General features: G+C 42.3%; 1 protein-coding gene across 7 annotated transcripts in view; it reads left to right on the top strand.

The window, feature by feature from the left end:
- Positions 1-17539, top strand: part of PLCH1 (phospholipase C eta 1) — a 944957-nt gene that overhangs the window by 827812 nt on the left and 99606 nt on the right. For all 7 annotated transcript variants that reach the window (XM_085634800.1, XM_085634805.1, XM_085634802.1 and 4 more), the window contains 2 exons: positions 5444-5506; positions 17443-17537. In XM_085634800.1, coding sequence (XP_085490926.1) covers positions 5444-5506; positions 17443-17537 — 158 coding nt within the window. The remainder of the gene's footprint in view (positions 1-5443; positions 5507-17442; positions 17538-17539) is intronic.

A 17539-nucleotide genomic window follows, 5' to 3' on the forward strand; every position in this document is an offset into this window, starting at 1 on the left:
GCGAGAAAGAGCAGGGGAGGGAAAGGAGATAAGTAAACGTAGAAAGTATAGAAAAGTAGAGAAGAAAAATAGGTCAAGGAGGAAAATCCAGACCTGAAAGACACCAATAAAAAAGTGAGGTTGGAGCGTGATGAGACCGGAGAGAAGACAGCGGTACATACCACATCGATAAGAGTGAAAGCAGGAATAAACCTGGTATTGTAAGGAAGGAGCAAAGGATGGGCGATATGAAAGAAAGTAGAAAGAACTGAGCAAGTAAGAGCCATTAACGAATAAGAAGGGACGTGATTAACAAACATGCGGTGAGCAAGAGAGAGTACGAAGAACTATATATAAGAAATATCTATTATAACCACATAGAAGCTTTTTGAGCACATCACATTAAAGCAGTAATGAGAAGAAGCACTCAATGATTTGTGTCCATATTCCGAGAAGAAATGCTATTAAGGAACAATTTCAATTTTCCCGGATCATCGAAGGACCTTGTCTGGCCATCGTGCGTGATCTTGCAGATGGAGGGATGAAGTATGCCATATTGGACGTTCAAGTGTCACATTTGTGGACGTAATGCAAGAAATTCTTTGCGTCGGGCGTTGGTCGCGTTTGAGACATCTTGCGAGATAAAGATATTATGACCTGACCACGTAAGGTGACGTTTAAGTTTAGCTGCTTTGAGTACAGTCATAAGTTCTGTGAACTCCAGAAAAAGCATGATGATACCACGTGGTTTGGCAGAATTCGGTTGAAGACGACCTAAGCGGTGAGCTCTCTGTATATTCAAGGGTGAGGATGACTGAAGGCCCAAGAGATCATGAAGGAGTTTTTGGAGGAAAAGCAAAATATCGGGACCCTCAATATTCTCTGGCAAACCAAAAAGACGGAGGTTATTCCTTCGATTACGATTTTCCAAATCCTCAGTATGGAGCTTTAGCTTATGAATCTCTTGTTCCAAGAACGGTATTTTTGTGGCAACATCTTGAGTGTCACTGACGCGTTGTTCTAACTCAGTCACCCTACCTTCCATGACAATCCATCGGTCCTCTATTTGTTGCAACTTTTCATTTGTGGCGACCATAAAGGGTTGAAGACCACGTACTTCTTCTAATATATTATCTAGTACTGGGCTTTGTGAAGAAAGAATAGGTGAAGGCGGGTCATTTTTCTGCCTTTTAGGCTTTGCACCAGAAAAAGACGGCTTACTTGGGGGATGGGAGTCACTAGACATCTTGGCACTTTGACTTGACACCTTCTTAGCAGGAAAGAGTATGCGAAGTTCTCTCATACGTTGTCAAGATGCACACACCAAAGACAATAGATAAACAACAGTGACTTTGCAATAAGCTGGTGTGCTGATAAAACAACAGAGAAAAAAGAAAAAAGAAAAACCACTTCTACAATGTCAGTCAAGGGAAGGGACTTTCATATTTTAGCTTCACCCCTCAATTGATACTAACATCATATGAGAAGACTAGTAGCACATAACTTTGAATACCAGGGAGATAATGTAGCCACTAGTTCATATTCTGAGCGAGTGTGACCAACGAAAAAGGCAATGCTATTATATTCAGGGGACACACTTTCTTGTATAATTTGACAAAGAGTCTCATATAGCCATTACAGCACCACCTTAGAACATATAAAGCCGTTCCATATCCAGCCTGCAGCTCTGTATGTACAGGGACAGAGGGGTTAACCACGGCTTCTGAAAAAAAAATTATGAGACCTTCCCCTGTCAGAAAAACGGCACAAAACAAGCATGGCCAGGGGTTAATGTCAAATGCAGGACTTAAAACAGACTCCCTCTCGGGGGAATAATGAAGCATTATAGCATGTTTGGACCCTGGAGGTGCATGCGCGGTAATGCAGGGATGAGATACGGGCGCCGCGTCGCAAAATGGCGGCCGCCCGATATTACCTCAGGAAATCGTACCGCCACGTCTCCGGGTGATAGGAGCGATACAAATCGCCGTTGATGGGCAGTTCCGAGTCACGGCATGCTCCGCTGACGAATTCTTATGAAGACAGCGTCCGCAGCTCGCTGGGAAGCCTTCCACGTAGCTACATAGCACCGCGTCCAAGCGGAGCTATCGGAGGTCCGCCATCTTCTCTCGGCGTCCAAGCCACGCCCCCCGTCAGGGTAAACCATAACAAGTCACTAAATTAACCTGTGCTTAACCCTCTGGTAGCTTGGCACAAAAGCAGTCAAGCTTAACTGAGAGACAATATGTAAAGTATTTATGTAGCACTTGAACAATAATCAAGTGAACACACAACACAAGAAAAATCCCACACCAAGTTAGAAACCAAGAATAAAATGTATTAAATTATATGGCACCAACATGACAAAAATCAAATCAGTAGAACCAGAGATATGCATTTAAAAAAATATACAATAAGTATGGAGCCTAAGAGCACAAAATGCCACTTGCGGTTATCTGGTTGTGCAAGACTGGTTTGAAAGTCACAAGAAAGACTGAACGGAACTCGCAGAGTTTTACTCTGTGGAGTGATATAAAAAGTCAGCAAGATTCCGCAGAGTTCCTCAAGCGTCGGAATTTCGGTACGCCGCACTGCTGGTGCCGATGTTTAGAGCAGGGAGCTTTGTCTGCTCTGTAAAATCAGCGCATATGGCACAACGTGCTACGCCAGAGGGTGCTGCTTCTTTTTGCCACTCAAGTAGATTTTCTAATAGAACGGCAGCTTTCTTACGCAAACGGTAGCGACCTACCGCAACCACCCGCGTTGAGAAATTGTGCTGGGACTCATCCTAGCGATCAACATTTCTCGCTCACCAACTTAATTTTGTCAAGCCGCGTGTGAGAAAAGCTCCGGCATGTGGTGGTTCGTAGAATTTTACCAGAACGCCATGCTCCAAGCTGAGTGGGCAAACTCAGAAGTCCGCCCTAGATCGCTGTACCATGAACAGCAGGCCAGATGTCACATGTTGTCATTGCTGCAGTGTGAAGATTCTGTTTGGCATCGCGGACGGTCATTGCTGGAACTATGCGTTGGCAGTCATTGTGGCTGTCTATGCTGTAATGCAAAGTGCAGATCTTACGTTGCTGTTCATCGCTGTAAAGCGAATAGGCGGGTTCACCAAAGCTTTGCGTTGGCGGTTATTGGGGGCAGCAAGATCTTGGCGCAAGCGGGCCCAATCGTGGTTGTGAAGAGCCTAAAACGTCAGGATTTTTCCTTTGTAGTCCGAGGAGTGCACTCTGATGCTAACCAAGGCCCTGGGACCTGGGGAGGAGCCACTTTAAGATCAGGGACTCACTTTTACAGAGGCCAGCAGGGCATAGGCATAGGCAGGCCCAGTTGCTGGTCCAGTGTAGCAGGCCAGCTGTACAGAGTGAGAGGAGGCCTCTGGAGCTTGATATGTCCTTGTAGTTCTCCACACAAGGTCATTTGGCTGACCCTTAGAGTCACTTTAAGGAGGCTGGGATGAAGGGAGCAGGTCTCATTCCTTCTTGGATAGCAGGGCAGGCCAGGAGCAGCCATGCAGTCTTCTGGCAGCAAGGCAGTCCTTCTGTAATATCCACAAGTCTAGGAGTGTATTGAAGAATTTTTCTGAGGGTCCGATATGTATACCTGGTGCCAGCTTTGAAATGGGAGAATCTTTGAGACATGGCCCCACATCTGTTTCCTTCCTCCCCTGACCTGATCCCAGGAAGTCTGGAGTCACAAAAGGCTAGTGCGAAGTTCTGTTTGTGTGCCCTGAGGTAACTCCTTTGAATTGAAAGTGTGGTAGGTGAGTGCTTCACACCTCCCATAACATCAGGATGGCCTATCCTGCCAAAACCCAGTTCCCCTTTGTGATACTGTCTGGGAGTAATACACAAAGACAAACTGCCAACAATACATAATCTTGTGACACAGGATACAGGCATCTGGCACCAAATGGTTAGAACAATAAAAGCCAACTTTCTAAAAGTGGACTTTTCAGGATTGTGACTTAAGATCTGACTTTACCATTTAAGTTATTTTTAATTACAATTCTTTTGAGGCCATACATGATGTTTCTACCTTTTCCCTAACAAAGTTATCACTTATTAAATATAATAAGGTAACCCAATGTTATCCTATGGATGAGGTAGACATTACAGAAGTGAAAACTCAAGTATAGCACTTCCATAAAGGTAGTTAGTTCTCTGGCAGAAGTGTTGTTACTGCTGGTAGTTATATATCAACATAAAAACCGCTGGTCTACTAAAGTCAAACTGAGAACTAGTGACACAAAACCAGCATATTCAAACAAAGGGAGACCTTAGGAAAAGGACAAAGTCCCATCACCCACCGAGGTGGCATGCTTCATCATCTGGGACCTCCTTTAACCGCATCTAGTGCAGTTAGGGAGTTACAACTCCTTTGCTTATTATAAAAAAGGAGGAGCTCACGGATGTTTTTTGAGTATAAAACGGAGGATAAGATCTCCTGACAACAGAAGCTGCCTACAGTGTGGTGAAAATAAAGTGCAGTGTGTGTGAACAACAAGTTTAAAATTGCTGGTAGTTAGTCATTAGTCATAGTTCTAACAAAACTAATGGTTTCTCCCGCCTTTGGGCTTTGTCAGGTGTACCACCAAATCTGGACTTGATATTTCAGTTATTTCCTTCATTAATAATCCTTTTGGGTGAACCTTATATATGAAGATGCCGGAGTTCTACATAAGTTGATGCACAAAAAGGATTTCCTTACCTTATCATTTATAAAAGAAAGAATCTCCGAATGCGTTTTGTATTAGTTGCAGAGTATAATGCACATTGAAATTACTAAATATTTGGCACCTTTGTGTTTCAGGACACTTCTGTTTCCATTTTAATTTGGAAATAATATTTCTCATTATTTTGTTGTTATATACCAAATGTAATCCAATAGTATTCTTCAATTATCATATACTGCCCTTCATATCGTTCCGCATATCAGTAAAAACACTTGAAACTATTTCTTCCTAAATTTATCTCGCATAGAAATATCAGACACTCCTCTGTAAACCTCAGTAATACCATTGTAAGACTACCTTAGGATCAACCAAAATCCATGGTCGGACTGTGACAAAATAGATAGGCCCGGGCTCCAAATTAAAGGCGTACCTCATAAGTGAACCAGTGAGCTTAAAAAGTGGTTATATCAAGGAAATCAACTGTAAAATGTTACCCACCTGTCCATGAAACCAGCCCACAACTGCTAAGAAAAACACAAAGCCCACCCACCCACCGATCTGTCAGACCAGCCCACCAGGCACCGCCTTATTCCCCTTTAAGCCAGTCCGACCCTGCCAAAATCTGTGTCTATCATACGCAGCGGTGATTTCACTCTTATTGCAAAAATCTACATTTCTTGTAAAAGATTAACGCTGAGCTTCGTTCACGATGTTGTATTTTTAATAAGTGCTTCATTGACCGTCTAAAACCCCCAAACCCGTTTTGTTTTCTTCTATGTACAGAACTCTGACCCGAAAGAAAGAAAGAAATCGCGATCATTAATGGGCAATTTTGCTAAACACAAGGTAAGTGGGATTTGTATCTAAATTAACAAAAATATCTTTGTTTCAGGTTAGCTGAAACTTAAAAAATGCCAGAATAAATAATATTGTTCTGCTCTTCCTTTGGCCATAATTGTGTAAGCAGGCCGTTTTGACAAATTTATTAATGGCATGAATGCATCAACTTTTCCCCTGTCCTCACCTAATTAAGTAGTTAGCTTCTTCTCTCTTTTCATGTTACATTTTTAATCACATATATCAGGTGTCTCTTTCTTGTATTTCTTTCCCTTTGCCTGGTGTGCTGGTCCATGGCATAATGTGATGCAGTGTATACATCGTATGATCTTTAATTTGTACTGAAAACCAGTGCTGATGAAAAGCCATATAGATGAGTGTTTTTTCTACAAATCCCCTTCATTGTGTGTAAAATCAAGCTGGATTAGCAATGTATGAGACCTTGAAAATATTAGCCACAGTGTAAAGGAAGTAGTGGTAGACCTGTCATCCTTATGGTGGTCATCCCCCAAATGTTTTGCCTTCCTCATTCCAGTTATGCTAATCTCAGTTTTTGCTGGCCTTAGGACTCTGCACTCTTTACCACTGCTGACCAGTGCTAAAGTGCATGTGCTCACTCCCTAAAACATGGTAATATTTGCTCATACACAATTTACATATTTAATTTACTCATGCACCCCTAGTAAAGTAGCACTATATGTGCCCAGGGCCTGCAAATGAAATACTACTAGTGGGCCTGCAGCACTGATTATGCCACCCACTTAAGTAGCCCTTTAAACATCTCTGACCTGCTATTGCAGCCCCCCTTCAAGGGCACATCTGGATTTCAATATTGGACCTCAGGCCCTATATCCTCAGTATAGTTCTGGACCTGTGGATACTCTTCCAAGACGAAGGACTGCTGTGATGCCAAAGGACTGGCACTCCGATGGACTCTTGACTTGCTGTGCTGACATGCTGCCAGCTGCCCTCTTGCCATGAGGAGAATGACTGGGTTTGCATCCCTTGAACCCAGAACACCAGAGTCACTCCAAGGGCTAGTTAGCTGGCCTTCTGATCTAAATCCTCAGAGACACAACAGGCTTTCAATAACCTTACACCTGCACCTGGACTCTGCCATCTGTGAGTCTTTCCTGCCAAGTGGTGCCACCCCAGTGCTAGACCCTTGCAAGTGGGCCTAAGGTGCTCTGCCTGCTTCTGTGAATCCAATGGAACCAAAAATTTCCTCTGCAGTGTGGCTCAAACCCAAGCAGAAGCGATGCATCGCCGCTACTGCATGTATCGGGACTGCTGCAAAGACCCACATAACAGCCCATCACCGCATCAGAAACGCCACAGGGTGACACATCCTCTGCACGGGGCCTTGCATCTCTTGTCAACGGTAGCCTCAATGAAGACTCCAGACTCCACATCGCTGGTTCGCAGCTCTTCGGAACTGATGCATCGTCAGGACTGTGCGACACATCGCCAATGCCAGACTTCCCATAGCAAGCCCTCATTGAGGGGATCATTGCCACAGGATCTACCATAGCAGCTGCACCGTATGTTGGAACCAATGCATCTTTGACGCGCATCGTCACAGCGCTCCGGAAACCAGGCTTTACAGTACTCTGTTTAGCGGGTCTAATTGGATCCCAGTAGCCGGACTGTGCTCCATAGCGGTCAGACAGAATTTGTATCTTTATTCCAGTCCAGAGCAACCAGATGTCCACAGATGGTTTTTGTTCCTTTTGCCTCTATGTTTACCCAAACTCTTTAAAATTGTGTATCACTGGTTCTACTGATTCGCTGTTTGTCTTGTTTTATTTATTACAAAATATTCATTTTTTCTAAACTGGTGTGGAATCCTTTTTTGGTATGTTTTCACTGTGTTACTGTTCTACATACTACACAAATACTTTACACATTGCCTCTAAGTGAAGCCTGGCTGCTCTTTAGCAAGCTACCCGAGAGTTGAGCACAGCTTAATTCAGGGTTTGCTTGTGACTTCACCGTGAGAAGAAATATGGTTGCTGTTTTTAGAAGGGTTTCACCTCACTCACCTCCCCGTGATCACCTCCTCGGATTCCCTCACTACCACCCGACAAACGTGCCCCTCATAACCACTCTTTCACATACATTTAATTTGTTTTAAAGCACTAGTTAGGGCTGGTTTTACTAATCCACTCGGCTATCCACATAAAATACAGATCTGTTCTTTGCAGCAGGCATGTTAACCCTCTGCGCTATTTTATGGTGAGTCAAAACTGCCACTAGACAAAACCCCAATCTCTCTTCCTCTCCCCCTCTCTCTCAGGAACACTAATCCCTAGAGTTATGACATTTTTATTGCTGCCCAAAAGCTGGACACACAAGGAACTCTGCAGCAGGTGCTTTTAGATCGTAGGTTGAATAAAATGAATAAACAATTACAAAGCTCATGCAATATCAAATAAGTCGAATAACACAACATATATAAATCATCCCTAATGGTTCCCTCTCTGTTAACATTACAATTCTAGCTATTGCTTTGTGAGTTCCTCACTTTCCTTCTGACTAATACGAGATTAACCCTCGGCAGCCAAATGTTTCCTGTAAAACTGAGCCCCGCAAGACGTGGGAAAACACAACCTTCTATTCAAGTATTCCTGGGATACGTTTTGATCACCGTGATACATGGTAAAGGTGGCATTTATAATCTAAAATGGTTACATTTTTCTTAATCCTGACATTTACAGGACTGATGGTCCTCTCACTAACTGCACATCCTTCTTTGTTATGATTTCTTTTAACTCTTTAATGGAAGGGAGCGCTTTATCTATTTAAGGCACATATTTCACAGCATAATTCTTTTGTAATCCCAGTAATATTGAGTACTTAGTCTCAACTTGCCTTCTGATACATGACTTCTGCATATGATATGCCTGGCTTCTTATATTTGATTCATTTTGCAGTAAAATTAATGTGTTGAAGCTCATACTGCATATTTCACTGATTAATATGAAGGAAGCATTCTAGTAACCCCCATCTCCAACTCCAAACACTAGTGCGTAGAAAATAACCACTATGTTGGGTAATTGGCAGTCCACCTTGTCTCTTTTACGTCTCTTAGCCATCAGTCTCTGGTGAAAATCTTGATAAGAGGAAAAGGTTACATGTGTAATATTATGTCTGATTCTACATGTGCACACGAGTTAGTGATCTAAATAGTTGAGCAGTATTTTAACATTGTTTTTCCATTTGACAAACTTTTAACAAATGATATCCATTTTGAAGTAAGATCCTTGTTTTATTTTTTTACATCCAGCAGCATGTGAACCACATGGAGGGGCTGAGGAGTTTGTGGATTGGGAGCTCCATTATGTTGTAGATCTGATGGCATATTGTTGGTGAGGGTTTCAGATCATGTACACGGCTGGAAGCTATTAAAATATATAGACATTTATGGAGCAAATAATCAGAGTTTTAGTGGGCAAGACATTAGACCATTGGTCCAAGCATCTGTGGCCAATTCCACTAAGAGTAGTTCCAGTAACAACATCCTATTTGTGTTCATTGTCAACCTCTGAACCCAGGATAAGGTTCATACTTATAAAGTGTAGCCATCAGCTTACCATTTTGTGAAAATGCCAAACTGTGGTTCACAGCTGACAGCCATATTCATTGCTATGGCTAGCTCCCACTTGGATTATTGTAATGGGCTGTATGTCGGCCTTTCAAAGTACTGATTGAAAGGCTCCAGAACATGGTAACACTCATTTTCCCAAACTAGGATGCAAGAACCAAATACTTCACTTTTGAGAAAACTACAAGGAGTCCGAGTTGAAGCTTAGGTACAGTTAAAGTTTCTCACAGCAACACATTGTGCCTGGTATGGAACAATCCTAAGTTTCGTGACCACTTGGTTTCCAAAAGAAGATAGTTTAGAAGCTGAAGACATTTGTGGACCATCAATAAAAACTGTGGAATGCTATTCTCCTGAGAAGAACTAGAAGCATCTTGATTGCATCAGTCATTTAAAGACCTTCCCTTTCCCCTATTAAGTAGGCAGTCGCGAGCAAAAGCTGAATTTCCTAAAGTATTTTGTGCCAAAGAACAATGAAATAACATACCTTGGTCAACTAGCCTGGACTTGTGCACCACCCAACTAGGCTTACTTATGGATTGTGACCTCCCCCTATCATGAAAGATAAATGACAGAGCCAAGATCATCTTCTTTCATCCTCCCATATCTATATTACATGTGGCATATCGAGGCTCTGATCTTGTTGTTTTAGCATGCCTAGAAAATGTAATTATCCTACCCATAGACCTCTACAAATGATTTGTTCATAAACTTCAGGGGCCTCAAGCTGCATACACATATTGCAACTACTCCTGTCACCCAAAAATCATATTCCCCAATCCCAAATGTTTTACTGGATTTCCACTGAGTCAGATTCAAGACCTGCTGTGACGCATAGAGCCGAATGCGGCAACTGCCTAAGTGTATCTAAAAGAAAATACCCATTACTACACTGTTGGCCCATAAACTCAAAGAAGGCTGTCCTGCTCACACTATCTCTGTTTTAGATAGTTCTGATATTAGTTTGCATTCTGCTTCTGCACCTCACAGTTCAACCTGCCCCACAGAAATGTCATAAAACCAGGCATTTTGCATCGCAAATCTATTTACTAAAGCAAACAATCTTTCTACAAGCAAATATATATTACTTAAAACATTCCTCTCATAGCCCCCAAGGCAAACACTTACTCAAGGAAAACAGAACATAAGCAGTTATACATAACTTCTGCCCAAATTAGTCAGTGAACTGGGACACCCTGAGTAACTCACCTCGCCTTCAAACCTGCTCTCTTCAGCTTCATCAGACACAGCCTTCAACCCTGCTGTCTTCACTCCCATCAGACCTATGGCAGTTACTCTCAACCACCAAACACGCCGGAAAGAAAAGGAGGTAAGCAGCCGTAGGCCCTCCTAGAAAGAGACTGTTATCACAAGAAAAATGGCAGCTACAGGTAGAAAGCACAATTAGCGTTTCTGCCTGAAAACAAACATTCAAGTAGTCACACTTGGACAGTCACAGCAATCCTGTGCGAGTGCTGATGGGAGAGGAAGCCTCACTCACAAAATTGTGTCATGCTTCATCATCGGCAACCTCTCCCCAACCTGGTAGGACAGTACCTTCAGGGTGGACTCAATCACCTATTGGACTTGGCACAAGAGGAGGGAGTTTTTAGATAAAAGCTACTGGACAGTGAAGGGATCCACGTCAATGAATAAAAAATACCTTAATTCCTTTATTAGTGGGTAAATTAGGTAATGTTAAAACGTTTGTGAGGCAGAAATGCGAGAGCAATGACTCACACCACCTTTCTTTTTAAACAAACGAATAAGGATAGCCCCTTGATCTATTAATCAATACTGTGACCTTATATTTTGTTTCTCATGATTGGGTCATTCGCCACATGCTTTTTCAGGTAGGACTCACCTGAGCACATTTCATAAGTTTTATATCTTTTCCTTTTCACTTTATATAGCTGGCGATTAAGCCCCTGTGAGTGAGTTATGGATCCTTGGCCCAGAGCAATGCCCCAGACCCGTATGGGCTTTGAGGATGGGCAGAAACATGTTGGTCTAATTGTTATGGTATTGTGAGTCATTGCTCTAAAAACTGCCTCCTGTGCGGAGTCCAATGGCAGATGGAGTTCGCCCCGGAGGTACTGTCCTTCCAGGGTGGGGAGAGGTTGCTGTTGATGAAGCATGACACAATTTTGTGTGTGAGGCTTCCTTTTCCATACGGATGACCTTCCCCCCCTCCCTTCCTTCAGCACTCGCACAGGGTTGCTGTGATGGACCAAGTGTAACTGATGGTTTGTTTTCAGGCAAAAAGACTAATTGTGCTTTCTATCTGTAGCTGCTCTCTTTCTTGTGATAAGTTACTCTCACCCATCCAGAGAACAGCAATTACGTTTTTCAAGCACTGATCACCACATACTGTAATGCCAAAACACACCTCTCTGTAATGCCAAATTCCAATTACCTATGCACAGAACACAAAAGTACTATATTGAGCAGATGTAACTGCGCACCAAAGACTGAGGCTTAGGTTTTTCAATCAGCCACCCACATAATTCCAGTCAGGAAGTATTGTATTTGAATCAGATACCAATAAGCCACCACCACCCCAGAAACAGATCAGGCCATCTGCCAGAATCAGATCAATACTTCTATATTAAATATGATACATGGCACCTCCACCAACACGGTGAACACTTTATGCTTGCATCTATGATAGATAGGACTGAAAAACCACATTATTCTGAGACACAAACATTTTCATTCACATAGGGCAATGTTAAGATTAATTAGCTTGGAACTCAACAATGTAATCTTGGAGTTGGCCTTAAATCATACACAGTTCATCCAATGACTCGCTCACTATCCCAAATGCAGCCACATATTGAGACCAGCATATGCAAGTATTTCGTACTGTCTAACCTGGAACTCTGATCCTATGTGAACGCCACATCCCACCTGCAATTATGCAAGCAATGGCAGTGGCTCCTAGTACTGACAATAACAACCAGGCATCCACCGGAGGAAATGTAAACATGACCTCTGGGAATGGCACCTACAAGGACACTCACATCCCGTCACAGGGAGACACATTCACATGAAAGGTTGCTGTAGGCTGTGTATTCAGATATAAGTCAGAAAACCTTAGACACTTAGAGTGGAGAATCTGAAGACAGCTTAGTCAGAGTTAAAAGGTGGCACAGGACAAAGACGTAAACTGGGACAGGGACATTGACATAGGTACAGGTACCTTGGGGCAAATAAACAACCTAATCTGTAATTGAAAACTTGAAACGGGGGAACTGAGTCGTTACTGCCAGAGACGTACCTAGTACAAGAAACAACAGCCAAGGACACAGGGGCACAGACTTATGCAAGCAGACATAACACTAGGATAAGATTGACTGTCATTGGGACCTGAGTACCATTGTCATTAGATCTTTGAGACTCAGCCATTGATGCAGCAAGACACAAACACTTACTCTGGTACACAAATGTTGGCGAGCGATCCAAGAAAAAGTCCAACCTTCTTCGAGGCAAGTCAAGTGTCTGGCTATATATATTACCAAAATAGAGCCAGGTGGCCATCCTAGACACTCCCTTTTCACTCCGTGATGCAGTTTTTACATGCAAAGCCTGCATAGCACAGAGCAGATAACTGCATATCTCAAATCTGAGCGAGGCTTTTCTGACTGCACTTATGTTAGCGGATGAAGCGTAGAATACTTGGGAGTTTCAGTCTGCTTTAAAGATCTGCACTTTGAGTGTCTCAATGACAGCGTGTAACTTTGCGTTATCGCCCAAAGTTCTTCATTTTTCTAATACCTGCAGTTCCCTTCGTGTGGCTGTTGGGTTTCTCCTGAAACAGGTCTATTTAAGTCAAAGGAAGCTGGGTGACATCAGTATTAATATAGAGTGCAGTGCATTCCCCTGAGGTGAGGGCGACTGGAATTATTTGGCGGGGGGGGGGGGGGAGCAAATTATACAGACGGGTTGACAAAATTAAGCATCAAAATCAACAAAAACTGTGCGCTGTAACTCTGCACACTTTGCCATAGAATGTCCTCAATATTTCTGCATTTTTACACATGTCGACACTGTCTGGGCAAAGGGTCACCTCATTAGTAACACTTTGAAGCCCACATACAGAAATAAGCAACAGAAAGATGGCCAATCAACCTTTGTGAACGGCCCTCCGCTGAGCGCCAACACAAGTTGCTGTGTTTTTTTGTAACGTTTGTATCAAATTGTTTAACACGACTACGTGTTTTTCTGCAAAATTGTATACTTATTAAGGTCTTTAAGAAAAATAAGCACAAGGCATTCTTCTTTGGTGTTTAAAAAAGGGAGAGAGAAGGAGATATCCACCCAGTGGCTGAAGTGCACAGTGTTTAATGAGGAAACCTGGTTCCAAATCCCAGCATGTTGCCATATCTATAAAAAATATATATGTATATATATATATCCCTCGTAGACGGAACAAACTGACTTATCTCTTCCTTCACTATTGACATAGTTCAAGAATTTGTTTCGGTTGATGTTTAGAACTATCACTTCTAAGAAATGTTACTCAGTAAAGGAAGAAAATGTGTCGTATTAATTGGAAACACTTCTAAATGTTAACCAAAGGGCACCTTTTTGGAGTTTAAAGTGTGTTTAGTGTTTTTGCGTGACTTTTATTGCGTAAATTACAGGATTTTGATGGCTGGGCCTGTGCTCGGACTCTTAGCTCGAAGCCAAACCCTTGGCTCGGTTGATGCCCTGTTATTCCTATTAATGTGCTTGCTTTCCTACCTCTAGTCAGAAGGACAAACACTGGGACTTTGAGACATGAATATTGACACTGGGACAGGGGAGCACTTACTCAAGTCGGGGGCACAGGTGAACATGTCTATATAACAGAGAAACGCCTGGCCCGGTATTAACTTTATACACAGGCGTTTCCTAAATACTGAGATCTTGACCGGAAAGCTTGTGGCATTACCACTGAAAACAAAGTTTTCGCCTATCATTGCTGCAAGCCCCCCCCCCCCCTCTCCCACATCCAAAAACTGAGAAGACATTTCCATTAATTAATGAGAGGGGTGCGGTATTACAATGACACGTCAGTACCAGCTCTCCATCTCCCATAACTCCCGGAAACGTTTTTAATTCTCTCATGCATGCACCATTTTCCCTTTTAGAAACTTTAGTGGCAAGTTCTCCAGCCTCCTCGTGCGCTCGAGGCGTTATTCTGTTACCAAAGGCGACCTTCAACAGCAAGAAGCCATGTAACTGGCAGACGTTGAACTTCATAGAGTAACGAACGAACAAAACCTTCCATGGTCGAAGTTCAGGGGAAGGAACAACACAGGCGCAGTTTATGATTTGGGATAGGCTCAGATGTCAAGATACAAAACTAAAGCAAAAACAACAATTGATGGACAGAATGCAGAACAATGTCATACAATCCCACCAGTACAGAGATCTGGGTATAAATCCATCCTTTTTTTGCTCCCCATGCCCTTCCAGTTTGAACCCAGCCATATGCAAATCAGTCTTGACCCTGCGCCCAATGGGAACAGTCCAGCCCGAACTGCCAGGCCAGGTCCTCCCTGGACTGGAAACAAGCATCCTAGGACCGGTTTCGGGGTTCAGGGGAAGGTACAACACAGGTGCAGTTTATGATTTAGGATAGGCTCAGATGTTAAGATAGCCTTCTACTCTGACAGTCAGCTGAACCAGAAAAGCATGTTGTGTTCCTGAATATTCAGAAGTAACTGATTACATAAGAGTCTCCCATGATTCCATCGTCCTACTGCTCTACGTTTCCTCACATTGTACCTGCAGATGCTCCGATGAACCTTCCAGGCTTCATTGAAAAAGCCTTTCCAGATGGTCTGCGCCCTGGTTAGAGATGATGAAGTGTCGAGTGTGTCGCAAATCCCCACCGTAACATAACACACGTGTTTTTTCGTGTTTTAATTTCACAGAAATTATGTACTTATTTTCTGCATTTATGGGAAGTGTCACATTACATCACGCGCAGGAATATGTGTTATTACCATGGGGACTCTGTGCATGCAATTCCTTATGAATTATTGAAATGCCTTAAAATAAACCCATGGTTTTGCTGGTTGGAGAAATATTTGCAGTCGAGCTTGGCATCCTTTTATTCCTTCCAGCCGCCCTGCTGTACTGTTTTCGACCACTGTCGCGACTGTGCACTTTGTTTGCATAGGTAACACCAACAGGCCGAGGAAGTGACGCCTATGTTTTTGAGACCAGAGAGACACTGCTGCTTTTTAAAGAGTTAGAGAGGCTATAGGCTCGATACATTTAATAATTTCATTTTGCTAAATTTTGTAGTTATTTATTAGATTATAGGTATATGTGCACTACTCAATTTGTGAACAAAAATATGAGTAAAGGGACACAGATTTTTCTTTGTCTCGTGGGCTCTTTCTTCCATTGCCTTACACTTCCTGTTTCTCTAATTTACTAATGCAGGCTGTTTTGCACCTGCTTTCTCCATTGGGGCTATGCAAAAAGGCCTCCAACCCCTACCCCCGCCCCCTTGCAGAATGCGGAAGTGTCTTCAAAACTCTCATACCTCACAGATATTCATAGAACTTAGTGTGACTGGGTTACCCGTGAAGGTGGGCGAGACCTGTGCCGCAGGGGTTGCAGGATCTGCAAAAAGTCCCTGGCTTTGTCCCCTTGTGACTGTTTTCTATCTTTGTCTCGTTCCTTTTTTCTCCCTTTTCTGCCTTTCTGTCTCTGTCGCTTTGGCACAAAGTCTCATGATGAAAAATTAGTTCAGGTCCACAAAGTGAGTGCCGGTGCCTACCAGCTGTAGCCACCTGCACACATTATATGTTGCTTGTTGAAAGATCAATACACAGTTATAATTCAGCAATTTGCATTGTCAATAAAAATGTGTCTTCTATTATTCTTAGCTTGTGGCCTTAAACTCTAATTAGTGGAGACTAGATGCCTTGGCACCGCTGTAAGCTACAATGGAAGGAGTCCATGAGCCCATGACTTTTAACAAGTCCTGAATCAACCGAATCACAGACCTACTTGCACAGTTGCCATTCAGAAATTCAGAGTGCTTATGCAAAAAATGTCTTTGAGAGAGCACTGAGATTGTTGAAGTAATGCTCGTAAAGTCTTTGACTGTGCATCTTTTTCATTGAATTAAGTGATGTTAAACATGTAGATATTTACTTCTTAAAAAGAGAAATTGGGCATTTTAAGAAGTTAAACATGCAAATTTGATCACAAGTGCTAAAGGGACCTTATGCCAAAACAACCCCTTGTGTTAATGTTTTGAGTGGCTTTGCACAGGTGTGTTGCCTCGGGTCTTGAACTCAAGACATCACCAGTATTTGTCCCTGGTTTAGCAAGAAACTGACTAGATAGACTACAGTCCATCTGTACGTCTTTGGATTAACCTGTTGACCGTTTCTATTACAACTGAGTCGCTGCTGACGGGATCCAAGTTAATTCCTCTACATGAGCTGAGACGCATCCCTTGGTCTGAGGCTGAATGATGTTGCTTCTGGAAAGCAAAAGATGCTCTTATCTGTTTTTTTAACACCTTTACATTAAACTTAATGTATAAAGAGCTGAACATCAGCCTGCCATCATACTTTTGACCAACAGTATTGGCAAATCCATACTGCTGACCGCTTGATCAGAATTCAGCACTGGTGATACATTTTCATAGGAGTAAAATATTACCATTTTACTGGTACCGGTTAGCCTTGCATTTAATTAATTAAATATAATTGAGGTTTTATCTTACTTAATTTTTACGTTCATCCAGTTGGGACAGGACCATACACACTTACAAAGTGAGCATGCTAAGGATCCACGTGCCAAGTAATTTGCTAGGATAGCGTTATTGCTTGCAGACTAAAGGAAACAATGTGACTTTTATGATAGGTAGCAACATCTGTTTGCATAAACCTACTAATTCTTTCATCAAAATCCTGGTGCCTAGTACAAATTCCTACAGTTTAGAATTTCAATATTTCGAGCATTACATTCTGTCCAATATATATAACATACATTTGTCTATCCTCTTTTGATGCACTCTTCTGCTTGTCATTTCCACAAATGTAAGGTTTGGTTAATGTGTAATCGAAATATGGTATAGTATTGTTTTCTTTGGTGCCTTATTACACCATTTCGAGACATATCTTCAAACATGCATCTACTTCATTTAAATCAACTAAAGGTGTTCCAAAACAAGAGCTATTCTGAAAACTAAACTTTGCCAGTAGTTTTTGTCATAGATGTTTTCTTTCAGCAGTCCATCCGCAGTTGACTTAAAACTGGTTAATAAGTAAAACGTGTTTTATTTAAGTTTGAACCTTCTGTGATTTAAAAAATTTGTTCACAGAAATCTTCCAAATCAAGGTCAAAATCTCTTACAGCAGTGGATGATGAAGATGGCCTACAAGATTCAACAGGAAAGGACACCGGGCAATTGCACAGGT

The sequence above is a fragment of the Triturus cristatus genome, chromosome 11 (assembly GCF_964204655.1).
Source record: "Triturus cristatus chromosome 11, aTriCri1.1, whole genome shotgun sequence".
NCBI classification, from domain to species: domain Eukaryota; kingdom Metazoa; phylum Chordata; class Amphibia; order Caudata; family Salamandridae; genus Triturus; species Triturus cristatus.